A 24,792-nucleotide genomic window follows, 5' to 3' on the forward strand; every position below is an offset into this window, starting at 1 on the left:
AATATAATTCATGTTCTGTTTAACTGCTTCTAATTCTGGTGGTGATGATGATGATGTTGATGTTCATTAGCCTTTCAATTTGAATAATCATTATCCTGGAAATACAGACTGTTTCCTGTCTTACTTGCTATAGAAAAGAAAAAATCATGGGTAGCACCCATTTAAGGTTCACCGATCAAACAGTTTTGTTTTCTTGCTGAATGCATGCTATGTAAATATAACGTGGGTAAGGTACAATGTTCATTCGTGAGAGTTTCCTTGTCACATGTTCCAGAAAATAACAAGAATAACAAGAATTAATACTGCAACAGTACCTGCTATTATTCTTGCTACTATAAAAACATAAATTGGAATCACCATTGGTGACACCATTCTCTGATCTTCGTAGCAAGGCCGAAACATTGTAAACATCCACAGTTCCATTTCAGTTAGAAGGGGATTAATACACCTGTTTGCCAGAACTGGCAAGTGTGAGTTCACTTCAATGACAATATTCAAAATAAAATGTCAGGTCTAATTAAGTAAGTCCAAAAATAAGTTTTTTCAATAATATTTCAAATTACTTTTCACTTTTACAAAAATAGTTCCCTGGTTCACTAAGCATCCAATTAGATTTTGACAAAACAATGGCACACGAATCTTGAAATTTCAACAAAATGAGGTGTACTGTAGTATGGAATGCAGACTGACTAATTGCTTTAATGATTCCAGAAATGGTATTGTATCAAAATTAAAACAAGAATCAAATGTAATTTTATATATCCAGCTGAGTTATTTTGTTGTAGTTGTTGTAGGGTTTAACGCCATTTTTCAGCACACGATAGGCTATACATGGCGGCCAATATTAATGGTGGAGGAAGAACCCGGGAAAGCCCTCCAGCTGAGTTAAATCAATCCTGGAATGTAAATTTTCCTTAAACATCAGTTGTTGTTGTTGTTGTTGTTCTAGGGTTTAACGCCATTTTTCAGCACAAGATTGGCTATACATGGCGGCCAGTATAAGTGGTGGAGGAAGAACCCTGGTAAACCCAGGGAAGAACCACCAACCCACGAGAAGCTACTGGCAGGCTTTCCCACGTACCCACGCTAGCCGAGCCTTGGACTCGAACCCACGCAGACAGAGGTGAGATGGCAGTGATCCGGAACGGTGAGCGCTTTAGACCACTCGGCCACTCGGGGCCCCCAACATCAGTTGTACATGTTGAACAATAGTTACACAAGGTGTATTCCTGACTACACTGTTTCAAAAATGTTAGGCTTTCCACAATATGTGAAGAAATGAGCGAATTCATACATAATTTTAAATTAATAATTTTTAAAAAATAAGGAGAATATTAGGCAGTACGAGCAGTACCTATTAATATGAACAATATACACTTTGCAAATGGCATTTATTTAAGAAATATAAACTATGAGTCCAAACTTTGAAGATTTTCCAGGCCTGTACATGTATCAGAAACATTTACTCAAAATTAAATTAGTATTGAGTTACACTGGTATAAATATGTTAAAAATAATATTTCTGAATAATATTTGGAATTTATTAACCCAACCAAAATAATTTTAAATTGGTTATTGTATTATGATTTCCTAGCTACAGTTTTATTATAAAAAAGTTTAGTTGACATGTAATAATCGTTTATATTTTCAGATAGTACAACATATTAACATTGAGTGAAAAAGCGTTTAATACAAACAGTCATCAGGTGCTAACTTGTGACAGTAGCAACAGTATCACCAGTGAGATAGGAGGATGAGGCTACAGCTAGAGGAACTCTTGTCCCAGCTCGGGAATCCTGGCAAATACCAGAAGGTCATCTTTCTGCTCTTGGCTCTAAACTATCTTCCAGTGGTTTTCAACCATGTTATCATGGCCTTCTTTGGATCCACACCAAAACACCAGTGTTACTCAGAATCTTGTGAAGGTATATGGGACAGTCAGGAAATGACCAGTGGGAATCTGTCAGACAATAGCAGTATGACTACTAACCAAAGTGTCATAGTGGACAAGCGACTGAAAGAATGTCGAGCTGAATACGTATTCAAGTCAGGGCAAAATGTTAGTTTCGTTTGTGGAGTAGGAGGGGCTGGGAAGTTAAAATACTACAAAGAACCATGGGAGACAACCATAGTAACCGAGATATTTCTCATTCACATGACATCCTGCTTTTCCAGAAAATTAGAAAATAGCTTGAAACTGATAATTAATAAAACTTATTATTGTCATAAAAAGTCTAATATTAATTACTAAAAAAGACAGCAAGCAGTAGCGGAGAATACAGCATTCTGTGGAATAACCTGCCAATGAGAAAAGTAACTTCAAAGCAGAGCTAAAATTTTCATTTTATGGCTGTCAGAGCAGTATGGTAAAAGGCCATATAATAATAATAATAATAATAATAATGAGGACTTTGTATAGCGCCTAATCTTTAGAAGCTCTAAGCGCTTTACAACATTAGACAACACCTATAAGATAAAAAAACATACAACAATATTATTACAAAAACTAACACCATGAAATTAGAAAAACATTAAAAAATAAAAACATGCTGAGAATATTTCAGGTAGGAAACATTATTAGGTCTTTATGTTTGTTCCTGCAGTCGAAATAAGTGAGTTTTGAGAGCACACTTGAATGTGATTACTGTGTCTTTGTGTCTAAGTTCAGTGGGCAATTCATTCCAGGTTGCTGGGCCTTGGTATGCAAAAGAACGCTGTCCATATGACTTTGTTTTCATAGTGGGAATAATGAGTACACGATTGTCAGAAGAGGAGCGTAAGTATCTTGCTGGCGTGTACACATGGGTGAGATCGGATAGATATGTTGGAGTAGAGTCCGACGGTGAAACGTAGCATAGAGAACAAATTTTGTGTTTGATTCTGGATCGAATGGATAGCCAGTGTAGGGTACAGAGCAGCGGGGAGGTGTGCTCTGATCATATTACTCTAAGTATGATCCGAGCAGCTGTGTTTTGAACATTTTGAAGTTTCTGGAGCAGATATTGAGATGAACCAGACAGAATTGAGTTACAATAGTCCAGTCTTGAAAGTACTAATGAACACAAGTGTTTTAGTGGCATCAACTGAAAGATATTTGCGAATTGAGCTGATGCGTCTCAGCTCAAGATATTCAGCCTTGCATATGTTCCTGACATGTTGGTGCAATGTGAGAGTACTGTCCAGAGTAACACCTAGGTTTTGTACTGATTGTGTGAAGTTAATGTTGGTGTTGCTGATATTTATTGTTTGAGGTAAAGGATGTGAATGAGAATGTCTTTCTGTTGTGATCTGAATGGCCTCAGTTTTATCATCATTCATCTGCAGCTTGTTACATGTCATCCATGATTTCACATCAGAAATTCACCTCTCTACACCTTGGATGGTAGCATCAACTTCAGTTGGGTGGCTAGATTTGTATATTTGGGTGTCATCAGCGTACAATTGGTGAGACACTGGATGATGATCTGTGACACTTGAGAGTGGCTGAGTGTACAGAATGAAGAGAACAGGTCCAAGAACAGACCCCTGTGGAACACCACAACATAGATCAGCTGGGCTGGAGTGTATTTCATTTGCAGATACAATTTGTGTCCTGTTGACCAAGTAGGACTTGAACCACAGTAAGGCTGTATCATGAATGCCAAATACATACTGGAGACGGTGAAGTAATATATCATGGTCTATTGTGTCAAATGCTGCAGACAAATCAAGGAGAGTGAGGACTGTAATCTTTCCGCTATCCAACGCACAGAGAATGTCATTAACTACTTTTAGAAGATTAGTTTCAGTACTGTGGCAAGGGCGATATGCAGATTGTACATTGCTAAAAAGACTGTTTGAATTTAGATGAGATACAAGCTGGGATAGAACAACCTTGTCAAGGACTTTTGATATGAATGGGAGATTAGAAACTGGGTGGTAGTTCTTTAAATCGTTATGGTCTAGTGTTGGTTTTTTCAGCAGAGGCTTTACAATGGCAGTTTTGAAAAATGATGGGAATTCCCCGGATGAGAGAGAGATATTAATAACATCAGTTAGTGAAGGCAATACTGGATCTAAGCACTCAAGCAGCAGTGATGTTGGAATTGGATCAAGTTCACATGACTTTGGTGCACTCTTCATCACGATTGTATGTACAAAATCCATAGAGACAGGTTCAAATGCTGCTAATGGTTGCGCTCAAATTCTGTATCCCAACTGTATGGTGACGACGAGTCAGTTGAAATTGTGGTGTCAAGCTTATCTCTAATGGTTTGTGCTTTGTCACGGAAGAAATTTGCAAACATATCCGGAAGGACGACTGGAGAGAAGGTAGTTGGAAGTGGTGTTGATTTATCACTGTTACAGTCAATGTATTCCCTAGGGGTGCAAGAGTGAGAGTCTAACTTCCCACTGGTGTCAGAACTGGTGCCAGACTGAGTAAAAAACAAACCTTAGTGTCAGAACTCGGGGTCAAATTAAAATTTGGGGTCTCCAATGCACAAATGAGGGTAAAGAAAACATTTACAGTACACGTAATAATTGTGGTCATGAACAAAAATATTATATGTTGCCTGTACAGTTGTCTGCAAGTGGTTTGAGCTTTTCAACAGCAGAAATATTCCAATTTTCCTTTCATGTAGTTTGACAGATACTGCTGATAACACATGGAGTATTGCAGGTGATAACACATGGGATGCTGAAAAAGCAGTTAGATACAGGTGATAGCACATGCGCTACAGAATAAGACATACTGCAATAAAAATTGATTTCTACCTTGTCCCTGGTAAGAAAAACTGCATATACTAAAAATCAACTTTGGCAACAGAAGGATTACAAAGAATATATCTTACATTATCTTCTGTTTCAAATATAGCATACCCTCATAGCCATGGGTTATACTAACTCATTGTGAGATTACCTTAAAATGAGGTATGATACAGTATTCCCTCATTATAACATTGTCCATAACATCTTGCCCAGGTGTTGGCATCCCATTCGAAGTTTCCCTAACTATTATTTCAGTGGTGGAACTAGTAGATTGTAGGGTTCAGTGTCAGTACTTTCTATTATTATGAACACCATCTTTAATGTCAACACAATGTCGTACACAGGGTGACAGCTGTATTGTACATTTAATTATACAACTTTAGTTATAGTTTTTAGATTTCAACTTTTGCAACAGATGACATACACATTCCAAATCCATCTACTATAAGGTACTGACTATTTCATTGTTGGAGGTGAGTCTACGATTTTCTGTTGAGCTGATATATTTTATTTTATTTTATGTCAAGAACATTAATTCTTTTCTTAACAAAAAAACACATAATGTAATGGATATAGTAAGGTGTTATTTTGCAATAAATCGGAAGAGAAGATTTTTTCCAGCTATTGAAATGGAAATGCTTTTTAAAAAAATGTGTCACAGCCCTGCCCCAGATCATTAAATTCCCGATGCCTAATATAATGGCAATATACCATGGTACATATCTCATTTTGTTCAGAAATACCTCAGTATAAAATACCTCTAGTACTCATCCCTAATTCACACCAATGTTAGACAACAATTTAAAAAGAGTAAATGTCATCAGTAGTGTCTTGGAAATTGCGAGAAATTAACAAATAATTACAGATGCTTGATGGACAAATAAAATAGAATTTGGTAAGTTGCCCTGAAGGCTGATTAATTAAGAGCTGAATTGGCTGACCAATTAATTTTTAAAGGGAGGTTGGTTGTTGTTGTTGTTGTTCTAGGTTTTAACGCCATTTTTCAGCACAAGATAGGCTATATATGGCAGCCAGTATAAGTGGTGGAGGAAGAACCCTGGAAAACCCAGGGAAGAACCACCGACCCACGAGAAGCTACTGGAAGGCTTGGACTCGAACCCACGCAGACAGAGGTGAGATCCCGAAACGGTGAGCGCTTTAGATCACTCGGCCACTCGGGTCCCCAAAGAGAGGTTGGGGGGGGGGGGGCTGGATTATAGATATATATTTTGCCCTCCAATTTCCTATTTTGGGTAATTAAGACCCATGACCCTAGACGGAGCAACTTAAATGGTCGGTCCAATAGCAGATAATCAACTTACAATTCTTTTGGTAATTATAAAGAACATAATCCCCTGTTATGTTTAGTACATGTACATCAGTTAAATGCTGTTCTAAATATAAATTAATCACAAGACAAAATGCAATTTGTAAATGCTGTTTACATGTATGACTAAAATTTTAATAAATTTGTTGAAAAATGGGGTATGACACTTCAAAATTATTAGCCATGGATGACCAGGACTTCCAAAACTTAGAATAAAATGGATCGCCTGCTTTGTTGTTGAAAGTGAAACATTTGTGTATAGCAGGGGTCCACAAATCTTGGCCCTCGGGCCCGCGAACATGTTTTGTCTGGTCCTCAGGGCAAATTAAAATAACACAGAAATCTGGCCTGTGAACAGTAATCATATTAAATAAATTAGTGTTTGCGGCCCTCGAGTGGTCTTACAAAGTGCAATGTGGCCCCTGGCCGAAAAAGATTGTGCACCCCTGGTGTATAGAGATGGGGAAGGTAGGTAATATTTATACACTATTTTTAGTACATTTGTTATTGAGATAATTTAATCAGGTATATGCCACACAGTTAAAGAGAGTTAAACTGACAACTGGAAGAAATAGTATCTCAGTGATCTATAAAAGGGGGTCGGCAACCTACGGCACGCGTGCCAGATTTGGCACGCAGAGCGATTTTCAATGGCACGCGGAAGACCTCCTAAAAAGGTAATAAGTTGAAGAAAAAAAAAAAGATTTTTTCAATGCAAGTCAAAACAACGTACGTCAGCACAATGGCTGCTGCGTGCACTGGACGGCGCCATATCATTTTCTTAATATTTCTTGCATTAGCTAGGTGTCGCCATATGTCCGCTTTCACTGGCCAGCAGCAGGCTATATTAGTGTGGCGCCGAAGGCGCTACACCAGCCACTGCATGCCGCCGCTACTGAGGGACGCGGCCAACGTGTTAAACGTTTATAGTTTTATTACTATTTCTTACGTTCTTGTATTAAATACAGTACCCCTAAAATGCCCGTAAAAAGCAAAAACTTGATCAACGCCAATTTCAAGAAAATTGAACAAAAGAATATGGTTTTATACAACAAAAGGATCGTGCTGTTTGTGCTTTCTGTTGTGAAAGTGTTGTGTTTCGTACGTCTAGTGTACAAAGACACTTTGAAACCAAACATCAATCCAAGTTTAAAACCTCGGAAAAGAAAAGTGAAGCCATCAAAAGGGCTATTTCTGGTTTCAAGAAACAAACTGGTATTTTGAGTGAAGCAGTTGGAATGAAGAATAAAGCTACTGAATGTAGTCACAAAATTGCTCAGTGTGTGGCTTCGAAAGGCAAACCTTTTACAGATGGAGAATACATCAAAGAAACCTTTTTGAGCAGTGCTGAAATTCTGTTGAGTGATTTACCAAATAAAGAAACTATACTGCATCGGATTCGAGAAATGCTAGCTTCTGCAAGATCAATTGAGAGGCGCATAACTGATTTGACTGAAAATTTAACATTAATATAATAAATTCAAGATCAAATTTATTTGTTTTAATAGTAGTTTCATATATACGAGTACTTATATAATATACAAAAAAAATATGGTAGAGCAGGTAGACTTATAGGAATATAGGTTGTTGGCATGCTGAATGAATTAGAAATCCTACTTTGGCACACTATTATCAAAAGGTTGCCGACCCCTGATCTATATAACGTAATCATAGAGCAATAATTGTTTGTAACGAAAAAGATAAAATGACAACAGAAAGAAATACTATTTCGGTGACCTATTAAACATTAAAAGGGAGTAATTATTTCAAACAAAGGTGCACCTTGACCATAATGTTTTCTGATTTGGCAATTAATGACTGAGCATTTTGGTTTGGTGGTGTGGGACTGTGATAAGTTTGATTCCAGCTGCTAAATTGCTTGAAACAATGTTCTTGTTTTTAATTATTGTATAATCATTATGTTAGTTGCTAAAATATTATTTTGAAGTTAACATAAAATATATCATGGTTTTGAAAGAGAATCATAGTCCCTCAGAGATTTTGCTATGTTTTGTACCAAAGTTGAGAACAGTATTCACAATATACTGTATTATTGTTTTTCATGATCTGTAATTGCCTCAAAAAAAGTGATAATTGAACAAGATCCAGATTCTCTTTATGATTGGTTACCTTCTAAGATATACAAGGTGCCCTGCTGTATTTGACTGCACGAATTTTCCCCTCCTTAGTGTATCTTTTCAGTTCTAGTTGGAACACTGTTACGGTTTGGTTTCTATTAGTTATACCCATGCCAACCAAATAGGTGCTGATGAAGAGGGGGTATACTAGGGTCTGCTTCTCTATCCATCCATCCTACACTTTGTTTACCTAATTACTCCTAAAGCCTTTGAGTGACTTTCATGAAACAATATATGTTTTTATATAAAGAATTGTGTCTTGTAAAAGTTTTAGTCCGCGCAATGTTTTAAGATTTATCTCTGCATTCATTACAGATTGTATCCATCTGTCAACTACACTCCTCTCTGACTAATATATCCAGAAACGTTCGAGATATTTTCATAATGTTTGGTGCACATTTGTATTTGACAACAGTGTTATCCTGTATTAGATTTAGATGTGTCAGATTATTAGTTTAAGAGTTATTTTCCCATTTTGAAAAAAGAAAGTATCAATGCTTCATATCTTTTGATGGTGACCTTTAGATCTTGTTGAGTAAGTTCATGGTCATTTATTTTCCCTTTGAATAACCAGATCACCTGATGTCTGATTGGTTGGCTGTTAAAGGACCTGACTTTGTTAAAAAGTTAGAATGATTTGGAAATGAACATATGGCCCTTATCCTGGATGTGAAATTGTGTCTTAGTTTTTTAAATATAAATATAAGGTAGTGAGTAACATAATGAATTATTCCTATTTTAAAAATTAGTGTTATTAGGATCAGCTTTAGTTGTTACAGTTTTTGATTGAGAGGATTTATTTATTTCGATTACTTATTGGAATGGCAAGGTGCTCATACACCTTAGAACAAAGTAACTATTTTGCAATTACTGTGAGTTCATTTAAAGACGTTTTGGATTTTATCATTGTGATACATCAACACTGTTAGTATGTAAACACTGTTGAAAGCTATTGACATATCGCCACAAAGTATTGGACTTCATTCAGAACACCACTGGAACTCATTTGGAACACTATACCTTTGGACTAGTGATATAACATTTTAGGACTATTTGGGTTTTAATTCATACTACTGCATGTTATTTTTAAATTTTCACTTTGCATTCTAGGGAAATAAATCATTATAAGTAACAGAGAAAGCTAATACCAGTGACTTTTACAAAACTGACTGGTTTTACCTTTTTCCGTTACTTAGTTTAAAACCACAGAGTCGTAACATATGCAAGGGATTTTGGTTACCCAAAGAGGGTTCCTGCTTTTCACTGGGTTCTCTTGTTTCTTCCGTCTTCAACCAAATAATGCGATGTTGACAAGATCTAAGACTCTACAGGTATTATATTGTATAAAGTATTATACTGTATAAGGTTTTAGAACGTATAAGGTATTATCGTGTTTCAGCTTCTATAGTGTATAAATTTATTATACTATATCAATTTATCATAGTGTATAAGTTATTGTAGTATTTACAGGTATTATAGAGATTTTTAGAGCCAAACACCATGATGTAAATAGGTGGATAAGACCAGGTCACGGGCCGGATACAGCTCTTGGGTCGTATGTTGCCCATGCCTGATATAGCAAATGGTAAATCCATTTAAATGCAGGAAAGAAAAGCTGGTCAAATATTGCTTGTAGAGAAAATGACATCGATTTATTATCATAGAATATTACCTTGTATTTGCCCTCTATTCATTTTATGGGTTGTGGCCAACTACACAACGAAGCTTCTCTTTTATCTGTAAAATTTACTCAATAAGTACGACATGTATATAAGTTTTAAACCAAACTACAGCAACCAGCATTGGATTGACATTAAATGTGATCATTGGATCCACTTCCATCATACTTTCTAGTTCATATCATGTCTGCTAAGATTTTCTCTGGTATGCTTATTGTGTCACCTATGAATGGCAAGATATGCAGGCAAGTATCTCATTACGGCAGCAGCATTAACAGCGTTAAATTCCTGAGTCTGAAAATGGTTTTCCTTTTACCTGAAGATAATGTCTTTTTCATCAACGAATATAATGTACAATGATGTAGGGCATTTCTGCGCACCTAAGGTTTCCATCATCAATAGTTAAGCAAAACGCATACCGAATTCGACTGATTCACGAAAATAAAATACTGCAGTGCTTACCATTAGAAAAGAGGCAGTTGTCACCAAAATATTCTGTTCAAAATAATATTAATTTTGGACGCATGGGATATCACCCCCATGTGTTCATGACTCGCGAGATGTCGGCCTATTCTGCGCACAGAAAAGATGTAATGTTTATCCATCGGGCTATAGAAATGAAATACATGTAAATTACTTTGGACTGTTCTGTCAGCAGTTCAGTGGAGTAATTAGGTCAGTTTTATAGCTAGATTTACAAAATTCAACGTAACAATGCCAGTAAATAGCAAGAGATATTAAGCAAACTAAACCGATCATGTAATTTTTTTTATATAAAGTTCAACATTTTAGAAAAAAAGCTATTATGTTGAAGAGAAGCAACAATGAATAGGATGTAATATGTTTACTGCATCTTGTTTATGGGGAAAAAATTACTAAATTATTCAGAAACAGACTATAAGCTGGGGAATTTCTTGAGAATCCCATTCTAGCGGCAGGTTGACACGTTGGGTAGCAGACAATTTTGTATGTGTGAGACAACGTTTTGCAAAATTGGAAACTTGGATTTAAGGTAAACATTTCCATCTTTTAAATAATGTATTTATTTGTATGATTCTAAATGATACAAAGTAAATATGATTTTCTGGGTTACAGGTTCAAGAAGTTCTGGGTTACAGGTTCAAGAAGGTCATGGAGGGGGTCTTCATGCTGACATTTAGAAATCTGTTAAATTGTGGGATATTTTTGTACATTTTATGAATATCACTTTTCTCAATTAAATTGCGATAGTTCTTTCATGATACAAAATGGATTTTTGACCCAAAATAACATGTGATCCAACGTTTATAGAAATGACGTATCGTTGCGCAGAATTGGCCGACATGGTGGTATATTTATAGGTTACTGCATTTGTATGGGAAAATATGATTGAGTTTTGGGATGGAATACTGCACGAACTTGTGAGTGTAGTATATCCTTCCGACAAAACGAGTTCATATTTTCCCATACAAATGCAGTAACCTTTTTATTATATGCTCATTTTTTTTTTACCTAAGGTTTAATTCTATAAACAAAATACACTACAAGAAACAACGTAAATGAATGAATGCCATATTCCAAACTAAATACACAAGCGCAGATTTGTCATTACACAATGACATCATTATTAATGAGCACATAACTCCGCCCAGATAAATTTGAACTTAGTCGCGTGCTCGACATAACTTTCGAAAGAAAATGGCATGTCTAGTTAAAATGAAAATTTGCAGTCATATTGTGAATGAATGCGCATTGCAACAACTTTTCCATTTGATCTGGAATGAACATATTTTGGTATTTTGTTTCGATTCGACGAAAGTTTGTGATTTTGGACTGGATTCATCAGTGCAAATTATACATGAAATACATCGGATTGAAGTGGCGCGGGAGAAGCCTGCTTAGTCTGCAAATGTGTTTCTGTTTCTGTCATTGAATGTTTGAAATCATAATGTGGGAAAAATATGAAGTCTTTCAATTGCAATTATCAAAAAGACGCTATGGAATTTAATGCTTATTTCATTTTGAGTGCAGTAAGGAGGATGCAATTGCACTTATCATCGAAATTACAGCACAATTTCGAAATGTGTAATCTAGATTGAAAACCGATGACATGGCTCATGTAATTCGGATTTGCAGAATTAAGAAAATACATTTTAAGGAAATTCAGGATGTAAAACTGTAAGTATATTTTATTTTGCCATTCTTATCACCAGATAAAGAAGACAGTATATGCCTTGTCACTTGTATGTTATTTGTAAGGACCTTATCTTCCGTCTTTTATATAATGTAGCTAGCCTAAACCCGTAACATTGTATCAACGCGGAATGTGCCAAAACAGCTGGTAAGTGTCAGTCAACAAAACATCTGTTTTAGTTCATTCAGAAACAAATTTAAACAACCACAACGTAAAGAGTATCTTACGCGAGTGTGCATCATTTGTGTACAAATCAAAAGTGCTGGCGTCTGCGTCATCGTTTGTTTACAATAGAAAGTAGTTCCTTTATGCACGTGAATGCTATATGTGTATTGTCGCGCGCGTTCAGTACCGGGGAATACTGAACGATTCTGACATGGTAAAGTTAACGGGGAAAAAATGAGCATATAATAAGATAAGGTCTTTTTTCTACAAATCAGAGCAAGAATATTGTTTCAAGCTTTTAGGAGGCTGGAAAACAATACCAAGCAAATCCTTCCCAAAATTAAATATTCGGTCCCTTACAACTCCATTGGCAGACAAATCACCATATTTTATTGAACAATGGTACCATTTTATTTATCAAAACAATTCATACCATAAATCTAAATTTTTTGTGCAATTTGGAGTTATTCTGTTCAAGTTTAGCAGGGAATGTTGAAATGCAAGTAATGTAGTCTTCTCTGGATTGACCTCATAATTACATGTATTTAATATATACCTTTCATGTCATCTATTCCAGTGGAACTTAGTATGTGACATCAAGTACCTGTCCAGTTTGGCAACCACCATTTATTTTTGTGGCGTCATGGTCGGTGGCATTTTGTTTGGGCACATAGCAGATAAATTTGGTCGAAGGCTGGTGATGCTACTGACTTTGTACATGCCCATTTTGGTTGGAGTTGGCATATTTTTTGCCCCCTGGTACTCGCTCTTTGCTGCCCTAAGGTTTATTCAAGGAATCCTGATGCAGGTAATAACCACATACGTACATTATTCAAGCTCTGTTGTACATTATTCGAGGTCTACTGATGCAGGTAGTTACCACATAGATATTCAAGGTCTACTAATGCAGGTAATTAACACATAGGTATTCAAGGTCTACTAATGCAATTAATTAACACAGAGGTATTCAAGGTCCACTGATGCAGGTAATTACCACATAGATATTCAAGGTCTACTAATGCAGGTAATTAACACACAGGTATTCAAGGTCTACTAATGCAATTAATTAACACAGAGGTATTCAACGTCCACTGATGCAGGTAATTAACACATAGGTACTCAAGGTCCACTAATGCATGCAATTAACACATAGGTATTAAGGGCTACTAATGCAGGTAATTAACACATAGGTACATTGTAACACGTAAGTATGAGCCTCTGACTAGTCAAACATCTAAAGTTTGCAGTAATTACCACATAGGTACATTATTCAAGGTCTGCTGATGCAAGTAATTAACACATCATTACATTCTAACACATACGTATCAGCCTCTGATAGGTTAGATGTCTAAATTGTAGCAGTGCACAGTCTTTGACAAGTCATCAGAAATGTTGTTACAGTTTGGCCAAAATGAGACTCCTTATAATATAATGTCACTCAGAATTGCAGTTTAAACTTCCTTAAAATACGTTCTGAAATATGTTGGAATGGGATCTCATTCTTAATTTTAAGATTTGAGGACAATAATTTTAGTTTTAGTACCACAAATATATGCTTTACTAAACTTCCATCAACACCACCAGTCTAGCGATGCAACAGTTTGATCCCCTCCCCCTTTCTATAACTTTGATCTCTTCCCGAATTATTATTGCGGTGATTGAATACAAAAAAATGTTAGCAATCTGATACTTTTAGGAATATGTTCAGAAAATATTTGATATCAAAGTTTAAGTTTAGAAAATAGTGTTCATGGCAAATTATCTTCAAACAATTTAGTTCAGAATATGGTAAAACGACTATATATTTACTGGAATTTAGTGACATAAATACCTTTAGGATATTTTCATTTCCTATGTTAAAACAGTACTAGATATATTTCATTGTTTGGTACAAATTTGTTAAAAATATTTTAACAAGTGACAATGCCACAAGTTACAGTATAAACTTTTTGTACCATAAGATGAAAAACATCCTGTATTCACACACAAAGATAAATATACCAAACGAAATCCTAAATCAAAACAAGATTCAACTCACTTTAAGAAAACAACCCCAACCCACTTTTTAGTTCACCTCACTTTCAATCTTATTCATAGCCTGATCATACAAATATCAGTGATTTAAGATAGTGGTGGGTTCTGGATGACATACTATGTTGCCATAAATTACAATTCTGACATTTTGTAAATTATTTTACATCTGACTGCAAGCAAATCCAATTCAATTCAGCAATACTGCACACTGGGCTTTTGACATTGCTGTCAGGGTAGAACAGGCAAAATGATTCAACGAAAAGTGAATTTCATCAAGCAAGATATCTTCTACAAACAACAATATCCATGTCTGAAACGTAATGCAGTATTCATAATATTGTTTTGGCTCAAAATGTGTTCGTTTTTCTTGCTGCAAGTATGGTACTCACAATTCAGCATCAAATAGTTGATGGGAAATCTTGTATTTTCACATGTGAAAATATATGAATGAAAAAATATGAACAATTTTTCACCAATAATTTTCTATATTTCGCACTCAAGTATAAACCAAATCATCATATACAGTTTTTGCAATGCTATGACCAAATTTGTTCCTTCTTTTTTTGTTTTCTACAGGGCCTACAGACCTCCACCTACACAATGGCAATGGAGCTGTTCCTGCCAAAATATCGGAGTCAAGCTGGGGTTTTGTTCGAATGTTTCTGGGGCTTTGGAGTCGTAATTCTGCCTGCTTTGGCCTACCTAATCCAGGACTGGAGATATCTACAGCTAGCTACCTGTTTGCCCAGCCTTCTCGCTTTCGGCTACATCTGGTATGAAGAAAAAATTATATCAGATCAGGAGCTTTTGAGCTCGTGTTCAAATTCATGAATTTTTTTCTTGTCTGACGGGGATTTTTTTAAAAGAGTTCTCAGGGACCAATACTGGACCCAGTCCCAACGAAAAACATTTCTATAAAAATCATGTGAAATTCCTAAGTTTATCATTTTGTTCCCCAATGGTCTAATTTTACCCCTAAACTGTATACCAAAATTATATTTTTTGACATATTATTTACAGTTTTGGAATACAATAAAGCTGTCTATTATGGTACATAACAAAGAGAAGAAGATCAATAGAGCAAAAACAAAAAAGAAAAACAGCAAAACATGCACAAAGTTTAGAACACAGCCTTTTCTTAGCTGTTGGAAGCCAGCTCAGAAACTTTCGACTCTGACAAAATGGAAAATTGTAGTCATTTAATTTTACAACTCTGTAACATTTTTTGTTATTTTGTTGCCCTGACTTGGCCTTGTATTTTTAATTTTGAGCTGCTACTGAAGACGATATTGACAAGGCTGGACATTTATTCATTCCATGACGAAATCTTGAGGAATTCTGCTTTTGTAAAATCTATGTATATACTTTGTGATCTCATCAATATGACCAACTTTTAGAAAAATTCTAGATCGATTAACTTGGGAGATATTAACTGCAAAATGACACAATTGCAACTACTGTCTCTTATTGAATAATGAAAAAGAAAAGGTGTGTAGTTTTAATAACCACAGTAGCATTCTTGTGAAAGGAAATGATCAAGTCTTCAAAATGCAGATGAGACCTTTTGGAAATGATAAGAATTTATGACCGGATTTCTGTTTTAGGAACTGACGTGATCACAATAATTATGTTGTACTTAAAGCATGAATCCAGCAATTGAGCATTCTATAATAGACCCCAAGTTTTGTGTGTAATGGCCATTAACTGGGAATAGATACTCAGCCATGAGTAACTCCTGAGAATGCACACTACCGGTAATCTATAAATTTATCAGTGATTTTGGATCACTTAGACCCTTAACAATGTAAGAATATTATATTTTTTTAAAGCTACATGTTCTGACATTTCACAAGGAATTATTGATAACCTCCTCATACAAATTCTTTATAAGTTCACAATACAGGCTTCTTTGGAAAATACTATCATTTAAACATCGAACAATCACTAAACTGTTATATATAAAGAATAAAGACCAGTAGTAATTGTTCATTTTATTCTTGAAATACATTTGTTCCATTATGATAAAATCGTTTGTCCAGCCTAGAAAATTTTCTAAAAGTAGTAGACTTGTTGTTATATTAAGATTTCCGTGGTGAATATTTGCCACAGTTTTGTCTGTTTGTGAGGGTTTCTTATCACAAATGAGTCTATCATTGGAAAAATATGAATGTGATGTACTTAAATGTCAATATTGCCCCACAGCATCATGCCAGAATCTCTCCGCTGGTTGATCATGATGGGGAAGATGGACAAAGCCGAGGCCCTCATCTTAAAGATCACCGAGAAGAATAAGTTGCCTTATCCTCATGAGAGCTGGAAGGATGTGAAATTACTGCTGGAAACACGTGATACGAACACCAAACAGTACAGCTTTATTGACCTGATGCGGACACCTGTACTCCGAAAGCGTAGTCTCGTTCTATTCTATCTATGGTACAATACAGTGCTTTGCTGGGTTGTCTGTCTTTCTATGTTATATGTGTGAATGTCTGTGTTATGGAGACAGTTTTATTTCTTATTTAAAACACTGCTGATGTTTCATGTGTGCATGCATCTGTATGAGTTTATGTCTGTGTGATTACCTTCCTTTACACGTATCTGTATGAGTTTGTCTGTGTGATTACCTTCCTATACATGCATCTGTATGAGTTTATGTCTGTGTGATTACCTTCCTATACATGTATCTGTATGAGTTTATGTCTGTGTGATTACCTTCCTATACATGTATCTGTATGAGTTTATGTCTGTGTGATTACCTTCCTATACATGTATCTGTATGAGTTTATGTCTGTGTGATTACCTTCCTATACATGTATCTGTATGAGTTTATGTCTGTGTGATTACCTTCCTATACATGTATCTGTATGAGTTTGTCTGTGTGATTACCTTCCTATACATGCATCTGTATGAGTTTATGTCTGTGTGATTACCTTCCTATACATATATCTGTACGAGTTTATATATGTGTGATTACCTTCCTATATATGTACCACTCCGGTGGCCTAGTGGTTAAAGCGTCCTCCTCAGATGCAAGAGGTCATGGGTTCGATCCCTGACCGAGTCAAACCAAAGACTTACAAAAATGGTACTAACAGCTGCCTCGCTTGGCGCTCGCCATTAAGAGGTTAGTGTTAGGACTGGTTGGCCTGGTGTCAGAATAGTGTGACTGGGTGGGACATCATGCTACATGCCTGCGGCATGATGCCCCAGTGCTAGACATCACTATAAACTGTCACACTGCAGACATCGTAGCGATATGACTGAACAATTGTTAAAGCTACATTAAAAATGTAAATCACATCACATCCTATACATGTATCTGTATCAGTTTGTCTGTGTGATTACCTTCCTATATATGTATCTGTATGAGTTTATGTATGTGTGATTACCTTCCTATATATGTATCTATATGAGTTTAAGTCTGTGTGATTACCTTCCTAAACATGTTTCTGTATGAGTTTATGTCTATGTGATTACCTTCCTATACATATATTTGTATGAGTTTATGTCTGTGTGATTACCTTCCTACATATGTATCTGTATGAGTTTATGTCTGTGTGATTACCTTCCTATACATGTTTCTGTATGAGTTTATGTCTGTGTGATTACCTTCCTTCATATGTATCTGTATGAGTTTATGTCTGTGTGATTACCTTCCTATACATGTTTCTGTATGAGTTTATGTCTATGTGATTACCTTCCTATACATGTATTTGTATGAGTTTATGTCTGTGTGATTACCTTCCTACATATGTATCTGTATGAGTTTATGTCTGTGTGATTACCTTCCTAAACATGTTTCTGTATGAGTTTATGTCTGTGTGATTACCTTCCTATACATGTATTTGTATGAGTTTATGTCTGTGTGATTACCTTCCTACATATGTATCTGTATGAGTTTATGTCTGTCTGATTACCTTCCTATATGTTTCTGTATGAGTTTATGTCTTTGTGATTACCTTCATATATATGTTTCTGTATGAGTTTATATCTGTGTGATTACTTTCCTATACATATTTCTGTCTAGGTTTGGGTTTGTAGGAGACTGTCTTTATTAGTAGTGTTGAGAAAGTTGAACCAGTTTACTTGTCTTTACCTTAAAAATGATCAGACATTCACTTCAGGCCATCCTTGGGCAAGACACTTTACTTCAATTGCCTCGGTACTAACTAACCTACTTGTTTTGCTGTGCCATTAGGCACCCCCAACCCCAACCCCCCAAAAACCAACAAAAAACATCAAGATATCATCTAAAAACATTATCAAGCAACCCAAAGCATTCAATATTATTTCTTTTTCTATAGTTATCAATGTGTCAGTTTCCATGATGGGCAAAATTAATTATGAAATTCATCACTACATATTTGTTACTTGAACTGATTTGCAAGTTCAACCCGTTTAGGAACTGACACTCTCAAGGGCAATTTGTGTCTTCTGTTGAATGGCATCATTTTAGTGCATACAGTCTTATTATATGCAATTCACTGAGTCTGCGCAGTTTATTAAAGCGATAAAAGTATTTATGTATCTACAGATCATTGTGTCTCAGCCACTCTTTCGTCATAAATCCTATGCAATAGTTTGGAATTGGTTTCATGGTAACCACCCGCTTGGAAGGGGGGCTGAAAGAGCTGACTTTGTACATGTATGTACATTAGTTGCACATGTTTGTTAAGTTTTTTGCATTAGCAGGGTTTTTTTGCATATTGTAAACATACTATTATAATTTCAATATCTTTTGGTTAAAGGTTTTAAGTTATTTCTTAGCTCTTTTCACACTGGACCTGTTAAACTAGATGATTGTATGGATCTCTATTAGTACCACACTATTTACAACAAAAGAAGGTCACTGTGAGCTACATTTAACATTTTACTGGCTTAGGTTCATGTTTTGCTCAAGACCAAATATGTTTTTGAACCCTGTATGCATATTACTAAATCTAGAATCATTCCACGTTTTTAGGAGATGTATCTTGACGAGTATTACAGGTTCATCACATAAGAGTACTGTGATCCATATTTCAGACATAACCTACATTTGCAGGCTCTGTTCAGGCTATAATCATCAAACTAGAAGATTTTATGCATCTCTGTTAGTACCGCACCCTTACAACAAAAAATGCAACTGTGACCAACATAGCACATTTTACTGGCTTACTTAAGGTTTTCTGTTTATTTCGAACAAAGAGGGCTTTTGCATCCTGTATACTTAGATTCATAAATCTGGTGATGGAATGCATCTTGACAAAAGTTTGTTACTGTGATTCATTGTTCACATTTCACTGTCTTAGGTTTGGTCTTTCAGATTATGCAAATAATGTCAATTGGTCATCAAATATGGCTGCCATTAATAAGATAAGAAAGACCATAACAATATGTAAAAAAAATCACTCAATAGTATTCAACAAAATGTTATAGAAAGTATCCTGGCATCAAATTTGTACATGCAATGCTGATTCTCCATCAGATATGGGTGCTGTTACTAAAAAAATGTCAAAATGACTTCTCAAAATACACACAACAGAATTTCTTTAAAATGACAGCAACTATCCTGGTAAGAAGAGCTTTTAAATTTATACAAATTAAGCTGATCTATCATGAAACATGGCTGCCATTTATGAATATGTAAAAATGTTCAAATGACTTCTTTTCAAAAACCACTCAACAGAATTCAACCAAATTTGACAGAAAACATTCTGACATGAAGAGCACGAAAATTTATACAGTTATGTCACTCAGGCATAATATATTTCAAATATGGCAAGCAGTACAAAACATTATTGGTACGACCTTGAAAAATCCTTAAATTGGAGGGTAAAATGCCTTTTGAATTTTGAAAAAGTTGGTTTTATCCAAGAAAAGTCAGTACCTTTTTTCCAGAACTGTTTGGATTTATCTTCGGGAATAAAAATCATTTAATTACTGAGCAAAATGGTTCACTTTTTGAATTCAGGAATTTTATATAAATACCGGTATTATGCAAATATTGTAAATAGATACAACATAAAATAGGATAACATTGGGTGGATTAAATGGCAGAGCACGGGTAGTTACCAGATGGAGTAATGCTGTTTGATTTAATAAAATGTTAATTTTAGTTATTTACTTTTCTTTTTCTTTTGTACTTATGTATGCAGTGATAAACAAAGTAACATATGTGAAGGTTCAGTTTCTGTAAAAACAACTACTGGATGAAAACTTGTACAAGTCCTTGAAAAGTTCTTGTGTGTGTGTGTGTGTTGGAAACAACTATTTGTGGCTGTATGAACCATGTAAAAATAGATCAAAATAAGCTTTGAAGAACTTTTCAAAAACTGTTCAACAGATATTGCCTAAATTTGACAGGAAATATCTTGGCATAAACAGCTTTTATATTTTTTAAAAAATTGTTGATGATTTTACATCAAATATTTGCCATCACTACAAAAAATAAAAACATTAAAATGACTTCTTGCCCAAACATGCATATCAGCATTTGTCCAAATTCAACAGCAACCATAATGGCATGAAGAACTTTCACTATAGCTGCCATTATTAAACATATAAAAACTTGTAAACACCTTTTTTTTTAGAAACTGCTTAGAAGAATTAGACCAAAATTGATAGCATTCAGGCTTGAAGCTCATTAAACTTTGTACATATGATGCCACACTGCCAACAATTATGTTAAATATCACTGAGGTTGAATTCTCAAAAGCTGTTCAGCTTATTTGGACCAGTTCTGACAACAGCATATTGACATGATGGACTTTATACAGATTTGTACAGATAATGCTGAATTTCCATCAACTATGGCTGCCATGAAAAAACTCTAAACAACGTCTCTAAGCAAAAATGTTTTGCAGAATTTTACCAAATTTACTAAAGGTATCCTGCATAAAGAGCAGTGAGCCTTTTACAGATAATGCCAGTATGCCATCAAATATGGCTGTGGTTACAAAATATATAAAAACATTCAAAAAAGTGCTAAGCAGAATTTTACCAAACTTCACAGAATCACTTTGGCATGAAGGTCTTTGAGGTTGTACAATTAATACACAATCTAAACTGCTTGATAGAATTTAACAAAGTTTGTTAAAAAACATCGCAACATAGAGATCTTTCAGTATTGGATGAATGTTGCTGATAATGCTATTAGATCTGGATGTAGATACCAAACAGAAGAGAAACCATCAAAGAGTTTTTCACAACTTATGCAAATCAACAGCACTGAAAGAAATTTTTATTGAAAATTTTCTTCTGACCCAAACTTCTTCATCAACTACTCTTGTATTGGCGTATTAGGCATATATTGGTCAGGTGAGCAATTTCAAGCCCACTTGGATCTCTTGTTCTAGCTAATAAACTGTTACCTTGAGGTCTTTAACAGAATACACAATAAACACCCTGATCTGCTGTATCATAATGCCTTTAGGAAATACATGTCTAAACTGTTCCCTTAAGTCATTGCTAAAACAAACAATTATAGACTGTATTCTGCTTGTGCATTGTTTTGGCAGATGTGGACCCCACTCTGTACTGTTTGCACTGAGTTCATATTATGCAAGAGTAAAAACGATACTTTGTTCAAATTTAGGTTTGCAACATCTATAGGATACTATGGTTTGACGTGGAAACTGACAGAACTGGCTGGAAACAAGTACCTGAACTTCTTCATTGGTGGTGCTGTGGAGTTCGTGGCCTATGTATTGGTTCTTCCAGTGACAAAGAGGTGAGATTGCTAGAACACATTATGAAACTCAAAGTCCTCCATCAGTTACATGGCAGCAAATGGATCCTCTCCGTACCACAGATTCCTAAAATCTTCTCCAGTTTTCCATAAACCTCTTCTTATGTGCCACTTTCTCTGTTGCAAAATGCTAATCTATGGAGCCACTTGTTTTAACTCAGTTATGTATTGCTTATATCCTGTACTTTTTTATTTTTTCAGTACTCTTACACACTAGACCTGCAGTATTGTATCTAATAGGGGACAAGTACAGACCTGACACTTATCCTGATTTACTTGGGACCATGAAGAATGTTGGCTTACAAATCCGAAAATTGTGATTTTCTGAGTTAAACCCAAAACTCTGATTTTTTAATATGTCCCAAAGATACATTTTCATTCACGATGTCTGCACCTCCATCATTTTTCCATTTTCAATTTTCATCCTGATATTTAGTGTTTTAGTTCAATTAATACTAAAAAACACCATAAAAGATGAAAGTGGACAAATGATAGATGTTCACGGTTTTTAAGTAAATACATAAAACATTGGAGATGTCAAATCCTTTGTAAAACTTTTGTAAATATGTGGTCACAAACACTGTTCATGATTTTTTCTCTCCAAATCCTGACTTTTTTCCTTTGGCATCCAGATTTTTCATTCCAGTCAAGGTGGCAGGTCTGCTTTATCATGAAAAGTGTCGATCTGGGGAAAATTTCCTCTTACACTCCCATGTATGAAAATTGTAGGTGGATCAATGCCATAAGTTATCTGAGAATACAGGATATAAAGGAGCCAGAATAAAAAATATAATGGTAAAATACAATTGTATTTGGTTATCATGTTATCTTGTTGCTCTGGGAATCAAAGATACTGAGTCTATTCTTAATTTTAATAGTGATTGGCTGGGATTTTTTTGTGGACATATTATAACAAGGAAATGTTAAGAGGAACATTATAAAGATGTGCAGACCAGTCATTCAGGCATGCCAGCAGACAGTTATGATGCAAACAAGTAGTCAGTCATGCAGATCATGTACACCAGTCAGTCATGTACACCAAATAAAAATAATTGTTGCTGCCTTAAATATACCAGTGGAATTTTGGACCATATCAATCATTCATTTATTGTTATTGGCTTTTTAGCCACATGTATGTGTCCCAAGCTAGCTTTTCTTTACTTTATACATATTATTTGCAATCAAGTATTATATCTGCAAAAGGATAGGAAAGAATTTGCCATGAACAAACAATTACCACACAGCTATACAATATAATAAATTACATATCAAGTTCCACTCTGCTATACCATACTATACATTACATAGCAATTTCCACTCTGCTATACCATACTACACATATATAGCAATTTACACACAGCTATACCATACTATACGTTACATAGCAATTTCCACAAAGCTATACCATACTATACATTATATAGCAATTTCTACTGTGCTATACCATACTATACGTTACATAGCAATTTCCACACACCTGTACCATACTATACGTTACATAGCAATTTACACACAGCTATACCATACTATACATTACATAGCATTTTCCATACAGCTATACCATACTATATATTACATAGCAATTTAGCTATACCGTACTATACATTACATAGCAATTTCCCCACAGCTATACCGTACTATACATTACATAGCAATTTCCACAAAGCTATACGATACTATACATTACATAGCAATTTCCACAAAGCTATACCATACTATACATTACATAGCAATTTCCACACAGCTATACCATACTATACATTACGTAGCAATTTCCACAAAGCTATACCATACTATACATTACATAGCAATTTCCACAAAGCTATACCATACTATACATTATATAGCAATTTCTACTGTGCTATACCATACTATACATTACACAACAATTTCCACTCTGCTATACCATACTATACATTACACAACAATTTCCATACAGCTATACCACATTATACATTACACAACAATTTCCATACAGCTATACTATACTTTACTATACATTAGATAGTAATTTGTATACAGCTATACTGTACTATACATTACATAGCAATTTCCACTCAGCCATACCATACTATACATTGCATGGCAATTTCCACTCTGCTATACCATATTATACCTTACGTAGCAATTTCCACTCAGCTATACCATACTATACATTGCATGGCAATTTCCATACAGCTATACCATACTATACATTGCATAGCTATTTCCACTCAGCTATACCATACTATACATTACATGGCAATTTCCACTCAGCTATACTATACTTTACTATACATTACATAGCATTTTCCATACAGCTATACTGTACTATGCATTACATAGCAATTTCCACTCTGCTATACCATACTATACATTACATATCAATTTCCACACAGCTATACCATACTATACATTACATAGCAATTTCCACTGTGCTATACCATACTATACATAACATAGCAATTTCCACTGCTATACCATACTATACATTACATAGCAATTTCCACACAGCTATACAATACATTACGTAGCAACTGTCACTCTGCTATACCATACTTTACATTACACAGCAATTTCCACTGCTATACCATACTATACATAATATAGCAATTTCCACACAGCTATACCATACTTTACATTACACAGCAATTTCCACTGCTACACCATACTATACATTACATAGCAATTTCCACTCTGCTATATCATACTATACATTACATAGCAATTTCCAAACAGCTATACCATACTATACATTACATTGCATTAATTGGCATGTCATTTATCCAGATAAGTTCTGTCTCTCCAATGGACTCAAG

At 35.1% G+C, this 24,792-nt stretch overlaps 1 protein-coding gene across 3 annotated transcripts in view; it reads left to right on the forward strand.

Moving 5' to 3' along the window:
• Positions 1-2,257: 2,257 nt before the first annotated feature.
• The window catches only part of LOC149776965 (organic cation transporter protein-like), a 47,651-nt gene continuing 25,116 nt past the window's right edge, over positions 2,258-24,792 (forward strand). The window contains exons 1-5 of one of the 3 annotated variants that reach the window (XM_089941681.1): positions 2,258-4,311; positions 12,809-13,039; positions 14,842-15,038; positions 16,468-16,698; positions 21,842-21,976. In XM_089941681.1, coding sequence (XP_089797807.1) covers positions 4,249-4,311; positions 12,809-13,039; positions 14,842-15,038; positions 16,468-16,698; positions 21,842-21,976 — 857 coding nt within the window. In that variant the 5' untranslated portion in view covers positions 2,258-4,248. Of the gene's footprint in view, positions 4,312-9,285; positions 9,546-12,808; positions 13,040-14,841; positions 15,039-16,467; positions 16,699-21,841; positions 21,977-24,792 lie in introns of those variants that run through there. The other 2 variants (XM_089941682.1, XM_089941680.1) reach the window with 2 other exon arrangements.

The sequence above is a fragment of the Sinohyriopsis cumingii genome, chromosome 18, assembly GCF_028554795.1.
Source record: "Sinohyriopsis cumingii isolate HCF-2022 chromosome 18, ASM2855479v2, whole genome shotgun sequence".
In the NCBI taxonomy this organism is placed as follows: domain Eukaryota; kingdom Metazoa; phylum Mollusca; class Bivalvia; order Unionida; family Unionidae; genus Sinohyriopsis; species Sinohyriopsis cumingii.